This window comes from Rhinopithecus roxellana, chromosome 12 (assembly GCF_007565055.1).
Source record: "Rhinopithecus roxellana isolate Shanxi Qingling chromosome 12, ASM756505v1, whole genome shotgun sequence".
NCBI classification, from domain to species: domain Eukaryota; kingdom Metazoa; phylum Chordata; class Mammalia; order Primates; family Cercopithecidae; genus Rhinopithecus; species Rhinopithecus roxellana.
This window is the reverse complement of record NC_044560.1, coordinates 111,567,245-111,589,142: the sequence shown is the minus strand read 5'-3', so window position 1 is coordinate 111,589,142 and position 21,898 is coordinate 111,567,245. Positions and strand designations below refer to the sequence as shown.

General features: G+C 51.4%; 2 protein-coding genes across 4 annotated transcripts; both read left to right on the top strand.

The window, feature by feature from the left end:
• Positions 1-3,271: 3,271 nt before the first annotated feature.
• ETV2 (ETS variant transcription factor 2) lies at positions 3,272-6,720 on the top strand. Of its 2 annotated transcripts, XM_010369281.2 has the most exons (7): positions 3,272-3,681; positions 3,958-4,050; positions 4,135-4,218; positions 4,481-4,561; positions 4,790-5,269; positions 6,082-6,194; positions 6,501-6,720. In XM_010369281.2, the coding sequence occupies exons 2-7, from the start codon at positions 3,981-3,983 to the stop codon at positions 6,699-6,701; spliced, it is 1,029 nt and encodes a 342-aa protein (XP_010367583.1). In that variant the 5' UTR covers positions 3,272-3,681; positions 3,958-3,980; the 3' UTR covers positions 6,702-6,720. The 2 variants fall into 2 exon arrangements, with proteins under 2 accessions (XP_010367583.1, XP_030768726.1); XM_030912866.1 differs by having other exon boundaries at positions 3,417-3,681; positions 3,958-4,218.
• A 4,214-nt stretch (positions 6,721-10,934) lies between these two features.
• On the top strand, positions 10,935-21,695 carry LOC104667089 (cytochrome c oxidase subunit 6B1). Of its 2 annotated transcripts, none has more exons than XM_010369279.1 (4): positions 10,935-11,115; positions 13,917-14,036; positions 17,347-17,447; positions 21,507-21,695. In XM_010369279.1, exons 2-4 carry the CDS (start codon positions 13,928-13,930, stop codon positions 21,558-21,560), a joined length of 264 nt encoding a protein of 87 aa, XP_010367581.1. In that variant the 5' UTR covers positions 10,935-11,115; positions 13,917-13,927; the 3' UTR covers positions 21,561-21,695. The 2 variants fall into 2 exon arrangements, with proteins under 2 accessions (XP_010367581.1, XP_030768850.1); XM_030912990.1 differs by lacking the exon at positions 10,935-11,115 and adding an exon at positions 12,107-12,163.
• The last annotated feature ends 203 nt before the right edge of the window (positions 21,696-21,898 follow it).

Here is a 21,898-nt window from a genome sequence, read left to right as displayed (position 1 = left end):
GAGAGCCTCCCTCCCTGGCAGGAAGTGCCCTTTAGCCCCCTGCCACCTGGGCCAGACCACCCAGCCCCAGGATCCTCAAAGCCCCTTCCCCCCATCACTAGTCTTTCCTACCCCGACCCCCCTCGTGATCACTCCAAGTATAGGGGCACGGGAGGAGATGGGAAGAGAGGATGGCTCCAGAAAGGACGCTTCCAGATGCATGTGATTCTCACTTCTGAGTGGGAGCAGAACAGTAGGTACAGGTGGACATGCAGAGTGGGGCAACAGGCACTGCAGACTCCAAAAGGCGAGAGCGTGGGGGAAACTGAACGGTTACCAGCTGGGTACGTTGCTCACTATTCGGGTTCTCTAAAGGCCCAGGCCTCGCCGTGACATGTATCCAGTAAGGACTCTGCACTTGTACCCCCTAAATGTTTTATCTTTTTTTTTTTTTTTTTTAATGTACACGAGTCTTCCTGAGAACAGGGAAAGACACACACACAATGTGGCAGGCAGAGGTAGAAATGGCGCTGTGAGCAGGAGGCTCAGAGGCAGAGATGAGAACCATCAGAGACTGTGCAGTGGGAAGGGAGACGGGGAGAAAACCAAGAGACAGATGGAGACAGACAAGGAGATGAGATAGGAACACTCAAAGACAGATGGGGAGGGACAGCGATGTCAGAAGAGACTGGGTGACAAAGCCTCACTGGAGTCAGGCCCATGGCAACAGAGACCCAGCTTTAGAGATGCCAACCTGAAGAAACAGGGCAGGGAGACATGGAAAGACAGTCAGACAAGAGGCCAGCTTCACGGACGGGAAGCCAGGATTCCCTTCAGGCCCCCGCACTGGATGAATAGAGGGACCAGTGATGCTCCAGGGCTCTGTGGCTCACCCCACACTGATTCCATCCCAGTCCCACTCCCACCCCATGGGACCCCATGGAGCCCAGTTTACTTTTTGTAAAATGGAAGAAGGAGCAGTGCCCCCCGCTCTCCAGAACAGCAAGTAGTTAATGATCAACAGGCTGGGTGGGGATTGAAAGATGCCTATATGCAAAAGTTATTTTTAATGGTAAATATTACGTACTTACTAAAATACAGCAGGATGGGCTGGGCATGGTGGCTCATGCTTCTAATTCCAGGACTAAGGCTAAGGCAGGTGGATAGCTTCAGGCCAGGAGTTTGAGACCAGCCTGGCCAACATGGCAAAACCCCATCTCTACTAAAAATGCAAAAATTAGGCTAGGCATGGTGGCTCACACCTGTAATCCCAGCACTTTGAGAGGTCGAGGCAGGTGGATCACTTGAGGTCAGGAGTTCGAGACCAGCCTGGCCAACATGGTGAAACCCCGCCTCTACTAAAAATGCAAAAACTAGCCAGGCGTGGTGGCGGGCGCCTGTAATCCCAGCTACCCGGGAGGCTGAGGCAGAAGAATTGCCTGAACCTAGGAGGCAGAGGTTGCAGATCGAGACTTCTTGTCAAAAAAAAAAAAAAAAAAACAGGCCGGGCATAGTGGTGTGCACATGTAATTCCAGCTACTTGGGAGACTGAGGCAGGAAAATCACTTGAGCCTGAGAGGCAGAGGTTGCAGAGAGCTGAGATCGTGCCACTGCACTCCAGCCTGGGTGACAGAGTGAGACTCTATCTCTTGGAGAAAATAAAAAAAAAAAAGGCTGGGCGCAGTGGCAAGCCTGTAATCCCAGCACTTTGGGAGGCTGAGATGGGCGGATCATGAGGTCAGGAGATCAAGACCATCCTGGCTAACATGGTGAAATCCCGTCTCTACTAAAAATACAAAAAAATTAGCCAGGCTTGATGGCGGGCACCTGTAGTCCCAGCTACTCAGGAGGCTGAGGCAGGAGAATGGTGTGAACCCGGGAGGCGGAGCTTGTAGTGAGCCGAGATTGCACCCCTGCACTCCAGCCTGGGCGACAGAGCAAGACTCTGTCTCAGAAACAAACAAAAAACTATAGCACGATGGGCACAGTCTGAAGCCAAGTTACCTGGGTTAAAGGTTGCAGACTTAGCAAATAAAAATATAGGACACTTGCTGGGCACGGTGGCTCACGCCTGTAATCCCAGCACTCTGGGAGGCTGAGGTGGGCCTATCACCAGAGGTCAGGAGTTTGAGAACAGCCTGGCCAACATGGTGAAACCCCGTCTACTAAAAACAAAAAAAAATTAGCTGGGCGTGGTGGCACTTGCCTGTAATCCCAGCTACTTGGAAGGCTGAGGCAACAGAATTGCTTGAACCTGGGAGGTGGAGGTTGCAGTGAGCTGAGATCGTACCACTGCACTCCAGCCTGGGTTACAGAGCAAGACTCCGTCTGGAAAAATATTATATACAGGACACCCAGTTATTGAATTTAAATGAACTATTTTATAGTTTAGGTATGTCCTAAATATTTCATGTATGTATGTATATGTTACATGTATGGCTGGGGTTTTTTGTTTTTTGCTGAATTATTTGAGCAAGTTACAAACTTTTTTTTTTTGAGATGAAGTTTCACTCTTGTTCCCCAGGCTGGAGTGCAATGGCGTGATCTCGGCTCACTGCAGCCTCCACCTGCTGGGTTCTAGTAATTCTCCTGTCTCAGCCCCCCAAGTAGCTGGGATTACAAGTACCTGCCACCACGCCCGGCTAATTTTTTGTGTTTTTAGTAGAGACGGGATTTCACCATATTGGACAGGCTGATCTTGAACACCTGACCTCAGATGATCCACCTGCCTCAGCCTCCCAAAGTGCTGGGATTACAGGCGTGAGCCACCGCACTCAACCACGAGTTACAGACATTATAACATTTCATCTCTGAGTTCATTTCCTAAATGATATCTTTCATCTTGAATACCATTATCAAACCTAAGAATTCTATATTTCATATTCAGTTCATACTCCAATTTCCCCAGTTGTCCTAAACTATTACAGCACAGAAGGCATGGGGTCTGAAGAAGAGCAGTGGGAGGATGCCTGCCTTAATTTCCCCCTTCATCAAATGAGAGTATGTATTGTACTTGCCTCATAGGAGGATTCAATGAAGGCGCATGGCACAGCTGGTTTCACACAATGAGCCCTCATTTAATGTTGGCTGTTATTGCTACTATTGTTATTGTTGACATTGTTTTTGTCAATATTGTTATGATTGGCACTCCTGGGAAGCAGCCCCCGGGGCCCAGTGGGGGATTGGGTCGGCCTTCACTCCTGCTCCACCCCCTGCAGTTACTCTGCCGATTGTGACGTCACTGACGCTGGGGGCGGGTGGGGGAATCTGGCCGGAAATCCCTCTTCCTGTTGCAGATAAGCCCAGCTCAGCCCAGCTGACCCCAGACCCTCTTCCCTCACTCCCCCCATGTGGCAGGATCAAGACCCTGAGGCAGAGAGCCTGTTCACCAAGCCCCCGCCCCGCCCCCATCACCCCGTAAACTTCTCCAGCCTCCGCCCCGCCCTCACCCAGCCCGCTGTTCCCCAAGCCCCGCTCCAAGCCCACGCCACCCCTGCAGCAGGGCAGCCCCAGAGGCCAGCACCCATCCCCGAGGCGGGGGTCGCGGCTCGGCCCCGCCCCTGCCCCTGCAACTTGAGCCTGGCTGCGACCCCTGCTCTGACGTCTCGGAAAATTCCCCCTTGCCCGGGCCCTTGGGGGAGGGGGTGCATGGTATGAAATGGGGCTGAGACCCCCGGCTGGGGGCAGAGGAACCCGCCAGAGGTGAGCCATGAACTGAGGACTAGATGCCTGGGTGTCTGGGTTAGGAAGGACCTGGGGACTAGACTCCCAAGAGGCCGGGGGCCTGGACTTCTGGGTCTGAGAGAGGAAGAGCGCTGGGGTCCCTCACTCCCGGGACCAAGATTCTAGGCTCCTGGGGAAGGAGGGAGCGGAAGCCTGGACTCCCGGCTGTGAGGGAAGCCAGGGCTGGGGCCCAGACTCCAGGGCCTCCAAGTGTCACCAGCTCACCCATTGCCATCTGGACTTTTCCCGACCCAGAACATTCAGAAGGCATCGCATCCATGGACCTGTGGAACTGGGATGAGGCATCCCCACAGGAAGTGCCTCCAGGGAACAAGCTGGCAGGGCTGGGTAGGCTGTCGGGGCTGCCACAACGTGTGTGGGGAGGGTGTCCAGGTGGGGCCTCTGCTAACCCTAAACCCTTATCGCCTGCAGAAGGAGCCGAATTAGGCTTCTATGTCCCTGATGTGGCACTCCAAGGGGACACGCCGACAGCGACAGCAGAGACATGCTGGAAAGGTGGCTGCAGGCTGGGACCCCTGAATGCTGGAAAAGAAGCGAGGAGGCTGGGATCCTAGGGAAAAGGGAGGAGGGGGGCGTGCCTAGGCTCCTGGGACTGGGTGGGGAGGGGCCGCGTGCTTGACCCCCTGAGGGTGAATGAAAAGGGGGCGCGGGGTGCTGAAATACGGGCTGGGGGGTCATAACTCTCAGTCCCTGACAAGACCAGAGAGTGGGTAGTTGAGGGTTCTCTGTCATTGCTCACACTCCTCCCTAAACTCAGGTACAAGCTCATCCCTAACAAGCTTCCCACAGCTGGACTGGGGCTCCGCGTTACTGCACCCAGAAGTTCCATGGGGGGCGGGTGAGTGTGGGGAGAGGCGGTGGGAGGAGGGGACTGGGGTCTCGAGGCACCAGGGCTGGAGGTGTAAACTCCCTGATCTTTGAGGACTGAGAACACCTGCGCTCGCAAGGTGGCATGGCCTGGATCAGGGACAGCCCGGCCCAAGTGCCAGGGCTGACAGCTTAGACCCCTAGAGTTTTTGAGGGTGCACTTGGGCTCCCCTCACTCAGAGTCCGTTACTCCTCACAGAGCCCGACCCTCAGGCTCTTCCGGGGTCGGGGGACTGGACAGACGTGGCGTGCACAGCCTGGGACTCTTGGAGCGGCGCCTCGCAGACCCTGGGCCCCGCCCCTCCCGGCCCGGGCCCCGCCCTTGCTGCAGGCTCCGAAGGCGCCGCGGGCCAGAACTGCATCCCCGCGATGGGAGGGGCCACCTCGTGGTCGCGCGCTCAGGCCGCCGGGAGCAACACCACCTGGGACTGTTCCGTGGGCCCCGACGACGTCACCTACTGGGGCAGTGGCCTGGGCGGGGAGCCGCGCACGGACTGTACCATTTCATGGGGCGGGCCCGCGGGCCCGGACTGTACCACCTCCTGGAACCCGGGGCTGCGGGCGGATGGCACCACCTCTTTGAAGGGGTACCAGAGCTCAGCTGTCACCGTTTCCTCCGAACCGAGCCCGCAGTCGGACCGTGCCAGTTTGGCTCGATGCCCCAAAACTAACCACCGAGGTGAGAAGACCACAAAGACTGCAGGGAGGGCGAAGCTGGAGTCTTGAGCCGGGACCCAGGCACTTAAGGGGGCGGGGCCCGGGAGACTGACAGCGAGGGGGCGGGGCTTATGGACCAGGGACTCGAGGGAGGAGGGGCCGGTGGCCCGCACTCCTCTCCAGAGGGTAAGACACTGGTAGTCTTTTTTTTTTTTTTTTTTTTTTTGAGACGGAGTCTTGCTCTGCCACCCAGGCTGGAGTGCAGTGGCCGGATCTCAGCTCACTGCAAGCTCCGCCTCCCGGGTTCACGCCATTCTCCTGTCTCAGCCTCCCGAGTAGCTGGGACTACAGGCGCCCGCCTCATCGCCCGGCTAGTTTTTTGTATTTTTTAGTAGAGACGGGGTTTCACCGTATTAGCCAGGATGGTCTCGATCTCCTGACCTCATGATCCGCCCGTCTCGGCCTCCCAAAGTGCTGGGATTACAGGCTTGAGCCACCGCGCCCGGCCGACACTGGTAGTCTTATAGGGACCAAGGGGATGAGGACCCAGGCTGCTGGATTATATAAAACGAAAGCGATGAAGGCCCAGACTCCTGGTTCTCCGAGATGGGGAGGCCAAACTCCTAAATCTCTGAGACTGGGGCCCTGGACGCTTGAGTCTCCAAGACTGACTGTTGGGTCCCCTATATAGAGGGATCTGAACTCATGGATCTCAGAGAAGGGGAGGATCCGGACTGCTGGGTCCCGAGTTGGGAGGACCCGGACCTCTAGATCATTGAAGTGGTGTGATCTAGGGCCGGGAAGACTGAGTGTGCCCCTTCCTTCATCCTGCAGGCCCCATTCAGCTGTGGCAGTTCCTCCTGGAGCTGCTCCACGACGGGGCGCGTAGCAGCTGCATCCGTTGGACCGGCAACAGCCGCGAGTTCCAGCTGTGCGACCCCAAAGAGGTGGGGCAGCTCCCCCGCCCAGCCAAGTCCTGCTCCGTTTCCTCTGGTTCAATTTAGCTCCGCCCAAGGACTAGGTTCAATCGCCCAGCCCTTGGCCCCGCCCCTCCCCGGCCCACTCGGGGCCCCGCCCAACCCTTCTCAAACCCAATCTCCCGCCTCGACTTCTGCCTCAACCAACCCAGTCTCCACCAGGCTCCGCGGGGCCTCGCCCAGGTCTGCACTGCACACCTCCCCCAGGCCCGGCCCGCCCAACTATTGCCAAGCCCCGCCCCTTCCCACTCCGACCGAGCCTGGCCTCTGTCCTAGGTGGCTCGGCTGTGGGGCGAGCGCAAGAAAAAGCCGGGCATGAATTACGAGAAGCTGAGCCGAGGCCTGCGCTACTACTATCGCCGCGACATCGTGCGCAAGAGCGGGGGGCGCAAGTACACGTACCGTTTCGGGGGCCGCGTGCTCAGCCTAGCCTATCCGAACTGTGCGGGGGGCGGAAGGGGAGCAGAGACACAATAAAAATTACCGGTCAGACCTCTTGGCGCGTGCTCCTCTGCTGCATTCTTCCCGCTGATACTGACTATACCCGCTAGGGAGCCTAAGTGTGCAGCTCCACATGTTGGAATTTGGCCTCCCCACCTCGGAGACCCCAGGCGTCTGGGCCTTCATCTCTTTCCTCTCACATAATCCAGGAGCCTGGATCCTTGCGCCCTAAAAGACTGTAGTGTCTTAGTCCTCTCCTCCCCGAAGACCCTGGAGTGTGGGCCACCAACCCCGAGTCTCTTAAGCGCCTAGGTCCCTAAGCCCCGCCCCTCGCTGTCAGTTTCCCGGGTCCCGCCCCCTTAGGCCCCGCCTCTCGACTCAGCCTTCACTCCCTCTGCAGTCTTCGCGGACCACCCACCTCGGTGGTTAGTTTTGGGATAACGAATCACCTACCTCCAATGCTGGGCAATGACCAAAGGAGACCCAGACCCTTAGGGAGCCTGCCATGTGCCCGCCCTGTGATGAGAGAGGCAAATAAACTAAACCCAAAGCCCATAGGGCCTACTGTGTGCCTGACCTGTGTCGGGACTTGTAAAGGAATCAGACCCAATCATGAGAGTATATCTGCTGTGTCCCCTTAAAGAGAAGATTCAGACTCCGAAAAGGGCTTACTGTGCTGTGTGTCATCCCAGTGCAAGGGATCGTCAAGGAATTAAAACTAGTGCTTGCACCCCAACACCACTCACCCTTTCCCCACTCCAAGCCCGACACAGGACTCAGACCAACACTCTAAAGACAGCCTACGCCATTCTCCGAGCCACTGAGCTCCTAAAGAGAGCCTGCTGTGTGGTCGCCTGTGGGCGATGCTGGGGATAGAGCAGGGACCAAAACAGCCCTGGACCCTCCCCTCAAGGAGCTCACAGTCCAGTGGGAAAACAGACCCATCACCAGAATGTTTTGAGCTGGGATGAGAAGATTCCAGGGGATCGAGGGAGGCCAAAAGGAGAGACCTGACCTAGCCCAGGAGGAGAAGGGTCAGGGGAGACTCCCTGGAGGAGGAGATAGCTGATTTGAGAAGTCAGGTAGGCAAAGAATGTTTCAGGCAGAAGGAACAAGAAGATCAAAGGTCCAGAGGTGGAGGATCTCATACCACTGCTCAAAACTATCAATGTGGGCCAGGCACAGTGGCTCACACCTGTAATCTCTCATTACTTTGGGAGGCTGAGGCAGGAGGACGGCTTGAGGCCAGGATTTCCAGACCAGCCTGAGCAACATAAGGGAGACCCCCATCTCTGTTAAAAAATATATATATTAAAAATAAACGTGGCTACAGCAGCAACAGGGACCAATTCATAAAGGATCTGTGGGCCGTGGTGAGGAGCCCAGACTTTGTCTCCAGGGCTCCCGAGGAGCCATCGAGGGTTTTGTTTGTTTGTTTGTTTTTTGAGATGGAGTCTCACTCTGTCACTCTGGCTGGAGTGCAGTGATGCAATCTCAGTTTACTGCAACCTCCGACTCCCTGGTTTAAGCAATTCTCCTGCCTCAACCTCCCAAATAGCTGGGATTACAGGCACGCACCACCACACACAGCTAATTTTTGTATTTTTAGTAAAGTTGGGGTTTTCACCATGTTGGTCAGGCTGGTCTGGAACTCCTGACCTCAGGTGATCTGCCCGCCTTGGCCTCCCAAACTGCTGGGATTATAGGAATGAGCCACCATGCCTGGCTCCCATCAAGGGGTTTTAAGCAGGGAGAGGGATTTGGGTTTTGGGAAGATCTCATTGCAGGGGATGAATACATGCATGTAAACAGGTAATTCCACAAATAATCACAATGTTGATGGACACAGAATGTGTAAGAAGAGGTCCCTAACCCAGTTCCGTCTGGACACTGCACCCCAGACGGTGTGGGAGAAGCTTTAGAGGCCAGACGCGGGAGGAAGGAAAGCAGTTCTCTTTCATAGCTCCCTCTCCTAGTCCCCAAATGCTTCCTTCATTTCCACAAGAAATTCTTGCATTCAGCAAATATTTATAGAATACTTCCTGTGTACCAGGCACTGCTTTAGATACAATGGTGAATAAGGCAGACAAAAATTCTTCCTTTATGATTCTATTCTATTGAGGGAGGCAAAAAGAGGTAAACATAATTTAAAAGAACAGATATAGCCGGGCGCGGTGGCTCATGCCTGTAATCCCAGCACTTTGGAAGGCCAAGGCGGGCAGATCACCTGAGGTCAAAAGTTCAAGACCAGCCTGACCAACATGGAGAAACCCCATCTCTACTAAAAATACAAAATTAGCCAGGTGTAGTGGCGCATGCCTGTAATCCCAGTGATTCAGGAGGCTGAGGCAGAAGAATCGCTCTAGCCTGGGAGGTGGAGGTTGCAGTGAGCCAAGATCGCACTACTGCACTCCAGCCTGGGCAACATGAAAGAAACTCTGTCTAAAAAAGGACAAATTGGCCAGGTGGGGTGGCTCACGCCTGTAATCCCAGCATTTTGGGAGGCTGAGGTGGGCAGATCACCTGAGGTCAGGAGTTCAAGACCAACCTGACCAACATGGTGAAATCCCCTCTCTACCAAAAATACAAAAATTAGCTGGGAGTGGTGGCGTGCACTTGTAATCGCACCTACTCAGGAGGCTGAGGCAGGAGAACCACTTGAACCCAGGAGGCGGAGGTTGCAGTGAGCCAAGATGGTGCCACTGCACTCCAGCCTGGGCGACACAGTGAGACTGGGTTTCAAGAAGGAGAGGAGAGGAGGGGGAGGGGAGGGGAGGGGAGGAGAGGAGAGAAGGGCCAAATTGTGTAGATCATTTATAAGGACATTGGCTTTAGACTAAAAGTCAGATCAGTGTTCCTCTGGCTGGGTGGACATATTGCAGAGGGCAGCTGGAAGCCAGGAGACCAGGGAGTGGGCTACTGCAATAGTCCAGTCTGAAGGTGATGGTGGCTTAAACCAAATGTGCTAGAGGAAGATTATGGATATATTTACAGGCAGAACCAACAGGATTTCTTGATAGGTCAGCTATCAGGTGTGAGAGAAAGATCGGAAACAAGGACAACTCTGTGGCCAGAAGGACAGAGTTAGCCATTGTCCCAAATGGAATCCTTTCTGCCAGACCCTTCATAGAGCCAAGCTTTAACTCCTAACCCCACCTGCCTGGGATGCAAGACTGGTTCTTGAGCCCTTGGCCACTCAAATCTTTGTTAATCTGAGGTTTGGGAAAAGATGGTAACCAGCAGGGAGGTAAAATCTGGGCATTCCTAATACCCTGACGAGTGACACCTGGGGAGAGATTGGTTCGTTTTCAATCCCCTAACAATTGGCGCTATAATTATTTAATATTATAAGGGTAGGGATTTCTGTGTTTTGTGCAGCGTGCTTTCTCAACCCTTATAGAAGTGCCTGATGGCCAAATACAGTGGGTCACGCCAGTAATCCTAACGCTTTGGAAGGCCGAGGAGGGAGGATCGCTTGAGACCAGGAGTTCGAGTCCAGCCTGGGTAACATAACAAGACCCCATCTCTACAAAATGCATATATATGGATCCAGGAGTAGTGGCGCGCACCTGTAATCCTAGCTACTCGGAAGGCTCGGGAGGGAGAATCGCTTGAACCCAGGTGGTGGAGGATGCAGTGAGCTGAGATCGAGCCACTGCTCTTCAGCCTGGGCCATAGAGTAAGACCCTGTCTCAAAAAATTTAAAAAGGGCCGGTCGCGGTGGCTCACGCCTGTAATCCCCAGCACTTTGGGAGGCCGACGCGGGCGGATCACGAGGTCAGATCGAGACCACAGTGAAACCCCGTCTCTACTAAAAATACAAAAAATTAGCCGGGCGCGGTGGCGGGCGCTTGTAGTCCCAGCTACTCGGGAGGCTGAGGCGGGAGAAAGGCGAGAACCCGGGAGGCGGAGCTTGCAGTGAGCCGAGATCGCGCCACTGCACTCCAGCCGGGGCGACAGAGCGAGACTCCGTCTCAAAAAAAAAAAAAAGAAAGAAAAAATTTAAGTAAAAGAAAAAATTTTTTCAAAGAAAAGAAATACCCGACACAGAAAAAGCGTTCAATAAATATTTCTTGCATGAATAAAAGTAGTTTCGCTGGGACATTTTTCCCCGCACCCACCCTCCAGCCAGCCCAGGGACCTATAAAGCTCTCTCGGACAAGACCCGGTAATCACAGGCGCCCGAGCCCCAGCCGCGCAAGCTCACGATTGGGCCAGAAGTGATGATGAACAAGCATTCAGCTCAATAGAAAGTCGTAGTTCTCTTGCTGGGCGTGGCTTGAATGGCTTCGGTGGCCTCCTCCTGCGAGGGAGCTCTAGCCTCTGGAAAGACTCCCCTAGTCCCCACCTCGCTCAGCTTCCGGCTGGTCATAGTTCCGCTTCCTGTCCGACCCTGGTATCTTTGCTGAGGGTGACATTGAGCTGCAAGTTGCATCTGGGGTGCCTTTAGGTGAGTGTGGAGGGTTCTGGAACCTGGGACCCCAGTCTAGCGGGCCGAGGAGCCGGACCCCAGCTTCCCTGAGAACGGGTTGAGGCTTCCGGCTGGCGGCGTCCGGCCTCCCTGGGCCCCGGGGCCCTGTTCTGTTCATCGTAAGGTCTAACAGTGATACGGTTCTTCCTTGATTCCGGGCAACATCCCAAACAACTTTAATTAATTCATTTAACTCTCTCAGCAGCCCTGTGAGAGAGGGCCTGCGATTATCCACTTTTGTAAGTAAACAGGCTCAGAGATACCAAGCGACTTAGCTGAGCCTACACAGCGAACAGGATTTGACCCAGGAGTTTGTCCTCCAGGACTCTTCACGGCCAATTCACAGGCGTGGCCTCCCGCGGCTTGCCTGGGCCGCAGCCTGGCTCCCTGGTGTCCAGTCCATCCTCCCTTTTGGACGTTGGAGGGGCTGCAGCGTCATTTCCGATGCACCCTCATCCTCAGATACCGGGTCGAGATCTCGCCGGTAACGATCCTACCGATTGCGTCTGTGCCCCAGCAGCTGGTGTTTTACACCCCACCTCCCCACCGAAAGACCGTTTTAGTGCTCCAGACCCCCACCACCACCTTGGTCGCTTGAATCTGACACTGCTCTGCAAGTCTCTGTATAGCCCCACGACTCCTAGGATTCACTGGAATATAGTAGACACTTTCTCTCAGGTTCCCGACGAACACTGTCATTTCTTCAGAGACATTATATTAAAGGTTTTTAACCCTGGGTCCGTAGAGTTGGTAGAATTCAAGGAATGCTAGTACTTGAATTGGGGTGGGGGGTGGAATTACATCTGTGTTTTTACTAACCTTTTGAGGCAACAACCTTGGTCGTACTAGCAGCAGCTGTGATTTTGTTAGCAATCAAAATCATATATATTCCTTTTTTTATTTTTTTCTCCTTTTTTGAGACAGGGTCTCTGTGTCACCCAGGCTGGCGTGCAGTGGATAAATCTCGGCTCACTGCAACCTCTGCTTCCCTGCGCAAGCGATCCTGCCTCAGTAGCTGGAACCACAGGCATGTGCCACCACACCTGGCTAATTTTAATTTAATTTAATTTAATTTTTTGAGACAAGGTCTTGCCTCCTGAGTAGCTGGGATTACAGGTACATGCCACCACCCCCAGCTAATTTTTTGTATTTTTAGTAGAGACAGGGTTTTACCATGTTGGCCAGGCTGGTCTCGAACTCTTGACCTGAGGCGATCTGCCCATCTCGGCCTCCCAAAGTGCTGGTATTACAGGCGTGAGCCACTGCTCCCAGCCAATTTTAATATTTTTTTGTAGAGATGAGGTGGGGTTTCACCATGTTGCCCAGGATGGTCTTGAACTCTTGGGCTCAAGCGATCCTCCCACCTCAGCGTCCCAAAATGCTGTGATTACAGGTGTGAGCCACTGTGCCCCACCCAAAATCACAGATATTCTTATATCACATTATAACTGCAAATGTCACAAAGTACTATATTCATTTATGATTACTTCAAAATTGTATTCTTTTTTTTTTTTTTTTGAGACAGTGTTTTTGCTCTGTTGCCCAGGTTGGAGTGCACTGGCACAATCTCGGCTCACTGCAACCTCCGCCTCCTGGGTTCAAGCGATTCTCTTGCCTCAACATCCAGAGTAGCTGGGATTGAACCCAGGTGGTAGAGGTTGCAGTGAGCTGAGATCACGCCACTGCTCTCCACGGGAGCTAATTTTTGTATTTTTAGCAGAGATAGGAGTTCACCATGTTGGCCAGGCTGGTCTTGAACTCTTGACCTCAGGTGATCCATCCCCCCAACCCCGGCCTCACAAAGTGCTAGGATTACAGGCGTGAACCACTGCACCCAGCAAAAATTGTATTCCTTAATCCTCAGCTGGATATAACTGGTTTTCTTTGTGATGCTGTGCAGGTTTTTTCTCTTCTTCGTGTACTCATGGAACCTATGCAATTTTTAAATACATTTAAACATATTCAGGCCGGGTTTGGTGGCTCCCTCCTGTAATCTCAACATTTTGAGAGGCCAAGCCAGGCGGATCATTTGAGATCAGGAGTTCGAGACCAGTCTGACCAACATGGTAAAACCTTGTCTCTACTAAAAATACAAAAAAATTAGCAGGGCACGGTGGCGGGCACCTGTAATCTCAGCTATTCAGGAGGCTGAGGCAACAGAATTGCTTGAACCTGGGAGGCGGAGGTTCGTGAGCCTAGATCGTACCACTGCCCTCCAGCCTGGGTGACAGAGCAAGACTCTGTCTCAAAAAAAGAAAAAAAAAAAGAATATTCAGCGAGAGGTTTATGGGATTCATCAGACTGCTGAGGAGTTTGTGGCACCAAAAAGAATAAGAATCTTTGCAGTGTAGATTATGCCAACAACGGAGGCAGCCCACCATTTATATTTATGCCCTTTAACCTTAGGAAGTCACTTAGACACCCTGTTCGTTCCTCATCTGGGCAATGGTGATAGTAATAGTTCCTACCTTTTAGAGTAAAGTAAGAGTAATGTGTGTAGAACAGCGCCTGGCATGTAGTAAGCACTCAGTGAGTGTTAGCTCATGTTATTTGGGGACCAGGCTTGATTTTGCTGAGGAATTGTATCCCAACCCTGCCGTGACCGCCACATTCAGATGTGTGAATTCGCCCTGCCCCTCATCTCTGTATATGTTGAGAGGCAGGAACTTGTTCACACTCAGCCCATTCTTCTGTGCCTGCCCTCTTCCATTGATCCTGGGTAGTCTGGCTTGCTCAGGGGCCCTGGGGCCCCTGCCAACACCCACTCCTTTCGCCTCCAGGATTCAGCACCATGGCAGAAGAAGACATTGAGACCAAAATCAAGAACTACAAGACTGCCCCTTTTGACAGCCGCTTCCCCAACCAGAACCAGACCAGGAACTGCTGGCAGAACTACCTGGGTAAGGAGGACCTTTCCCTGGCCACATACCTCGAGTCACTCACCGCTTGCCTCTTCCTAGAGGACTCATCCACCCCCGCGTCCTCCCTTTTGTTCTGAACATCCTTACTCTGGAAGGCCCATACCTCTCATCACCTTGCTGTTGAGGTCCAGGCTAGGGTTACAAACTTTAGTTCCTGCACTGATTTTTTTTTTTTAATTTAAATTTATTATTATTATTATGTGTTGTTGTTGTTGTTGTTATTGTTTTCCAGAGATGGGGTCTCACTGTCACCTAGGCTGGAGTGCAGTGTTGCAGTCATAGCTCACTGCAGCCTCAACCTCCTGGGCTCAAGAGGTCCTCCTACCTCAGCCTCTCAAGTAGCTGGGACCACAGGCCCACACTGCTGCACTTGGCTAATTTTTTTGTAGAGAAGAGGTCTCGCTTTGTTACCCAGGCTGATCTCAAACTCTTGACTTCATGCAATCTTCCTGCCTCAGCTTCCCAAAGTGTTGGGATTATAGGTGTGAGCTACTGTGCCTGGCCCCTACAATGATTTTTTTTTTAAGCTGTATGTGTGTGTGTAGTGTAATATGTACAGAAAGCACATAACAAATATATACAGCTAAATGAATAATTCTAAAGTGAACCCCTTGTGCAACCATAACCTGTATAGAAAAGCAGACATTGCCCACACTCTTATCTCCCTACCTTCTTTCTTTCTTTCTTTCTTTATTTTGTTTTTTTGAGACAGAGTTTTGCTCTTGTTGCCCAGGCTGGAGTGCAATGGAACGATCTTGGCTCACTGCAACCTCTGCCTCCTAGGTTCAAGTGATTCTCCTGCCTCAGCCTCCCTACTAGCTGGAATTACAGGCATGTGTCACCACACCCGGCTAATTTTGTTTTCTTAGTAGAGATGGGGTTTCTCCATGTTGGTCAGGCTGGTGTCGAACTCCTGACCTCAGGTGATCCGCCTGCCTCAGCTTCCCAAAGTGCTTGGATTATAGGCATGAACCACTGCGCCTGGCCTCCCTGCCTTCTTTATGTCCTGTCTGGAACACAACATCCTGCTCTCCCCAGTAGAGAAGTGACCCCACTAACTGGGGGTAATCACATCTTTGTTTTTGTTTGTTTTTTGTTTGTTTTTGAGACTGAGTTTTTTGCTGTTGTTGCCCAGGCTGGAGTGCAATGTCACAATCTTGGCTCACTGCAACCTCCCCCGCCTCCTGGGTTCAAACGATTCTCCTGTCTCAGCCTCATGAGTAGCTGGGATTACAGGCACCCACCACCATGCCCAGCTAATTTTTTGTGTTTTTTGTTTTTAGTAATGACTAGGTTTCACCATGTTGATCAGGCTGGTCTTGAACTCCTGACCTCAGGTGATCCACCCGCCTCGGCCTCCCAAAGTGCTGGAATTACTGGCGTGAGCCACTGCACAAGGCCTCACATCTTTGTTTTTTACCACCATGTTTTTTAATTTAATTTTATTTTATTGTATTGTATTGTATTGTATATATGTTATGTATGTTATGTTATGTATGTTATGTTATGTATGTTATGTTGTTATGTTATTGATGGAGTTTCTTTCTCCTTGCCCAGGCTGGAGTGCAGTGGCATGATTTCAGCTCTCTGCAACCTCTGCCTCTCGGGTTCAAGTGATTCTCCTGCCTCAACCTCCTGAGTAGCTGGGATTATAGGCACCTGCCACCACACCCAGCTAATTTTTTTTTTGAGACGGAGTCTCGCTCTGTCGCCCAGGCTGGAGTGCAGTGGCGTGATCTCGGCTCACTGTAAGCTCCGCCTCCCAGGTTCACGCCATTCTCCTGCCTCAACCTCCCTAGTAGCTGGGACTACAGGCACCCGCCACCACGTCCGGCTAATTTTTTTTTATTTTTAGTAGAGTTGGGGTTTCACCATGTTAGCCAGTATGGTCTTGATCTCCTGACCTTGTGGTCCACCCGCCTCAGCCTCCCAAAGTGCTGGGATTACAGGTGTGAGCCACTGCACGCGGCTTTTTTTTTTTTGAGATGGAGTCTGGCTTTGTTGCCCAGGGTGGAGTACAGTGGTGCCATCTTGGCTCACTGCAGCCTTCGCCTCCCAGCTTCAAGCAATTCTCTGCCTCAGCCTCCTGAGTAACTGGGATTACAGGCACCTGCCACCATGCCTGGCTAATTTTTTTAATTTTTTTAATTTTAGTAGAGACAGGGTTTTACCATCTTGGCCAGGCTGGTCTGAAACTCCTGACCTCGTGATCCACCCGCCTCAGCCTCCCAAAGTGCTGAGATTACAAGCGTGAGCCACTGTGCCTGGCCAAGTTTTTTTTTTTTTTTTTTTTTTGAGACAGAGTCTCACTCTGTTGCCCAGGTTGGAGTGCAGTGGTGCAATCTCAGCTCACTGCAACCTCCACCTCCTGGGTTTAAGCAATTCTCCTGCCTCAGCCTCCTGAGTAGCTGGGACTACAGGCACGTGCCACCACACCCGGCTAATTTTTTGTGTTTTTAGTAGAGACAGGGTTTCACCATGTTGGCCAGGCTGGTCTCAATCTCCTGACTTCGTGATCCGCCTGCCTCAGCCTCCCAAAGTGCTGAGATTACAGGCGTGAGCCACCATGCCTGGCCAATTGTTTGTATTTTTAATAGAGACAGGGCTTCACCATGTTGTCCAGGCTGGTCTCGAACTCCTAACCTCAAGTGATCCACCTGCCTCGGCTTCCCAAAGTGCTGGGATTACAGGTGTGAGCCACCACGTCCAGCTACCACCGTGTTTAGATTCACCTCTTTGTGAACTTTATAAATACCGTGTGTATTCTTTTGTGTTTGGATTTTTTCATTCGAATACCTTCTCAGATCTGTACATGCTGTGGCATATACCTTGTTCATTTTCATTGCTGTCCAGTTTTCTACAATTTATTCTACACCTGGACACTTGTGTGATTTTCATTTTGGAGTTCTTTCAAATGGTGTGGCTATAAACATCTTTATAAATGTAATTTTGCTGGATGCGGTGACTCCCACCTGTAATCCTAGCACTTTGGAAGGCCGAGGCGGGCAGATCAAGACCAGCCTGGCCAACATGGCAAAACCCTGTCTCTACTAAAAATACAAAAAATTAGCCGGGCATGGTGGCAGGCGCTTGAAATCCCAGCTACTCGAGAGGCTGAGGCAGGAGAATCACTTGCACCTGGGAGGAGGTAGAGGTTGCAGTGAGCCAAGGTCACACCATTGCACTCCAGCCTGAGTGACAGAGCGAGACCCTACCTCAAAAAAAAAAAAAAAAAAAAAAATGTGTTCCAGCTCTTGATCTGGGCTGACTTGAACCCCTTTCTTCACAGACTTCCACCGCTGTCAGAAGGCAATGACCGCTAAAGGAGGCAATGTCTCTGTGTGCGAATGGTACCAGCGTGTGTACCAGTCCCTCTGCCCCACATCCTGGGTATGTGCCTCCTACCAGGGCCCTTGGGATGCTGAGGTGGGGTCTTTGCAGAGGGGAGTGTGGTGGCTTGGTGGGAGCTCATCTGTGAGGGGCAGAGGGAGGACAGGGCTCCACACTGTCCCGGGACTCAATGCCTTTCCTCCCTCCTAGAATTGCCTCCCTTTCTCCTTCTGCTGATGCCTCTTAACCAGTCAGGGCTCTCAGCTGAGGCGACCAGGGCATCTTGCTAGATGTAGCTCAATCATGCACTCTCCAAATACACACTCAGCACTGGGTTCCCATCCCTGTATAGCTCACAATTCTGTGCAGTCCTGTCCTTTTTTATTATGAGCATTTTCTTTTTCTTTCTTTTCTTTTTTTTTTTTTTTTTTTAAGACAGTCTTGCTCTGTCACCAGGCTGGAGTGCAGTGGCGCAATCTTGGCTCACTGCAACCTCCGCCTCCCGGGTTCAAGCGATTCCCCTGCCTCAGCCTCCCAAGTAGCTGGGACTACAGGTGTGCACCACCACTCCCAGCTAGTTTTTTGTATTTTAATAGAGATGGGGTTTCACCATGTCAGCCAGAATGGTCTCGATCTCCTGACTTCATGATCCACCCGCCTCGGCCTCCCACAGTGCCAGGATTATAGGTGTGAGCCACCACTCCCGGCCCTATTACGAACATTTTCAAAGTAGAGAGAATAATTCATTGACCCCATCCATCACCCAAAGTGAATAGTTATCAAGATTTATCCACAGTTTCTTCATCTACCCCTTTTCTTTTTCTTCTTTCCTTTGCTGAAGTATTCTAAAGCAAGTCCCAGACACATCATTTCACCCCTGCCTACTTCAGTGTGGACTTCTAAATAATGACACAGTAAGAGAGTCCCTTCAGCCCTGATCTGAGCAAATCTGTTGTCAATATTTAATAGCTCTTTGCTATGCCCCTGCCCTTTGTTTGAAAAACAAAAACAAAAACAAGTTTTTAAAGACAGGGTCTCACGATGTTGCCTAGGCAGGACTCGAACCCCTGGGCTCAAGTAAGTGTTCCTCCTGCCTCAGCCTCCTGAGTAGCTGGGACTATAGGCATGTGCCACTGTGCCTGCCTCTCTCTGTGTGTGTCTCTCTCTCTCTCTCCCCCCTCCCCCTCCCTCCTCTCTCTTCCTCTCTTTCCCTCTCTCCCTCCCCTCCCTCCTTCTCTCACTCTGTCCTTCTCTCCTTCTCTCCCTGTCTCCCTCTCCCTCTCCCACTCTTTCTCTCTTTCTTTCTTTCCTTTCTTTCTTTTCTTTTCTTTCTTGAGTCTTATGCTGTTGCCCAGTCTGGAGTGCAGTAGCATGATCTTGGCTCACTGTAACCTCCGCCTCCTGGGTTCAAGTGATTCTCCTGCCTCAGCCTCCTGAATAGCTGGGACTACAGGCATGAGCCACCACACCTGGCCCAATGTTTGTATTTTTTTTGTAGAAATGGGGTTTCACCATGTTGCCCAGACTGGTCTCGAACTCCTGAGCTCAAAGCAGTCTGCCTGCCTCAGCCTCCCAAAGTGCTGGGATTATAGGCGTGAGCTACTGCACCCAGCTGAATCTTTCAAAATAAAAAAAAATTACCCTTCTTTAACTTGGCAATTCTACATCTAGGCATGCTACAAAAATCTTCATGTACAAAGATGCCCATTGCAGAGTTGTTTGTAATGGGGAATGTTTGGAAATAACCCAACTTAAAACATTTATCTTGATAGTCTTTATGGAGACTGTGGTGATCTACATGCTGGCACACGGAAAGAATGCTAAGACACAGGAAAAGCAAGTTGCAGAACAATCTATATAGTAGGAATCAATCTGCAAGGATGGAGTTTTTATGGTGTGGTGTGTGTATGTAAATAAAGTAGGAATACACTGATGGCACTTATTATGGGCCAGCTACGTTGTTAGCATTTTTTTTTTTTTTTTTTTTTTGAGATGGAGTCTTGCTGCTCTGTCTCCCAGGCTGGAGTGCAGTGGTGCAATCTCAGCTCACTTCAACCTCCATCTCCCGGGTTCAGGCAATTATCCTGCCTCAGCCTCCTGAGTATCTGGGATTACAGGCGCCTGCCACCACGCCCAGCTGATTTTTGTATTTTTAGTGGAGACAGAGTTTCACCATGTTGGCCAGGCTGGTCTCAAACTCCTGACCTCAGGTGATCCACCTGCTTCGGCCTTCCAAAGTGCTGGGATTACAGGCGTGAGCCACCGCGCCTGGCCATGTTAGTACTTTACATCACATGAGGTCAACATGCTAAAACAACCGTATGAGGTAGGTATTATTGTTAGTATCCTTATTTTACAGAATTGGAAACTGAGGCCCAGAAAGGTTGAGTAACTTGCCCAAGGTCACACAGCTCGGAAGTGATAGAGCAGGGATTCAGATTCAGTCTCTCCGTTGTCCATGCTTTCATCCACTGTTCCTTGCACCAGTGGTCCTCACCCTTTTTGGCACCAGGGACGGGTTTCATGGAAGACAGTTTTTCCACAGACAGGGTTGGGGATGGTGTAAGGATGAGTCCAGCATATTACATTTATTGTCCACTTTATTTCTATTATTATTAAAATATATAATAAAATAATTATACAACTCACCATACTGTAGAATCAGTGGGAGCCCTGAGCTTGTTTTCCTCCAACGAGATGGTCCCATCTGGGGGTGATGGGAGACAGTGACAGATCATCAGGCATTAGATTCTCATAAGGAGCGCACAGCCTAGATCCCTCGCATGCGCAGTTCACAATAGGGTTCGCACTCCTGTGAGAATCTAATGCTGCCACTGATCTGACAGGAGGTGGAACTCGGGCAGTAATGCGAGCCTTAGGGAGTGCTTGTAAATATAGTTGAAGCTTCTCTCGCTTGCCTGCCACTCACTTCCAGCTGTGTGGCCCAGTTCCTAACAGGCCACAGACCAGTACCTGGTTGGGGCTCAGGGACCCCTGCCTTATAGCATAAACTGTGAGCGCGTGATGTATATAAAAAGGTTTATGCTTGTAATTGCCTGTGAGGTCCACAGAGTAGAGTGTTACTTTCAGGGAGTGTTAATTTGACATAGGCCTTATATGGGCCTTTTCATCTTTTTTTTATTTTTATTTTTGTATTTAGAGAGACAGTCTTGCTCTGTCACTCAGGCTGGAGTGCAGTGTGCAATGGTAGCATCATAGCTCACTGCAGCCTCGAACTCCTGGGTTCAGGCAGTTCTCCCACCTCAGCCTCCCTAGTAGCTGGGACTACAGGTGCATGCCACCATGCCTGGCTAAGTTTTGTATCTTTTGTAGAGACAGGCTTTTGCCACGTTCACCAGGCTGGTCTCAAACTCCTGTCCTCAAGCGATCCTTCCACCTCCACCTCCCAAAGTGCTGGGCCACCATGCCCAGCTTGTTTTTTATTTTTTGTAGAGATGGGGGTCTTGCTGTGTTGTCCAGGTTGGTCCCAAACTCCTGAGCCCAAGCAGTCCTCCTACTTTGGCCCCGCAAAGTACTGGAATGACAGGCGTGAGTCGTGAGTCACCACACCCGGCCTCTATCATCATTTATACTAAGCATTGCCTGTGGTCAGTGGTGGGATTGCACTGTGTATTCTGTTTGGCACCTTTTTTGCAATTGACTGTATATCTTGAAGATCCATCCATTTATGTGGGAACATAAATCAGCCTCGTTTTTTTTTTTTCACAGCTGCCTGCTATTCCATCTCCCCTATTTGGACAAACAGCATAGTGTTGACATGAGGTTTTCAAAGCAGGGCCCACCCTTGGAGCTCTGTACAGTGACAGATCTCCCCATCGACAGCTCTGTACAGTGACAGATCTCCCCATCGACAGCTCTGCAGCAGGCCTGGGGTTTTCCTGCTGCCCATTACTCTCCTCCCAGCACGTCAGCTTGTTCAGAACAGTGATTTCTGTCTTTTGGGGTCACTGCTGATTCCCCGGCCCCTGGAATAGAGGTTGGCACACAGCAGGTCCCTGTGGATATTGGTTGAACAAACAGGTGGGCAAGGTGAGGAAGATAAGAAGTCCCCCCATTCGGTTTCCCTACCACGGGAGGAATAACACTGTCTTTCCACAGGTCACAGACTGGGACGAGCAACGGGCTGAAGGCACATTTCCCGGGAAGATCTGAACTGGCTGTACCTCCCTGTCCTCTGTCCTCTGTCCTTCTCCCAGGATGGTGAAGGGGGACCTAGTACCTAGTGATCCCCACCCCGGGATCCTAAATCATGACTTACCTGCTAATAAAAACTCATTGGAAAAGTGAGACCGTGCGTGTGAATGGGCTAGGCAGTGGCAAGAAGCTGGGCTGGAATCAGTGCCCTGACCAGGGAGGGGCTTGAGTGAGTATTTTTTCTGTTTTGTTTTTATTTTTTTAATTTAATTGTTTTGTTTTGTTTTTGTTTTTTTTTTTTATGATGGAGTCTCATTCTGTCACACAGGCTGGAGTGCAATGGCATGATCTCTGCT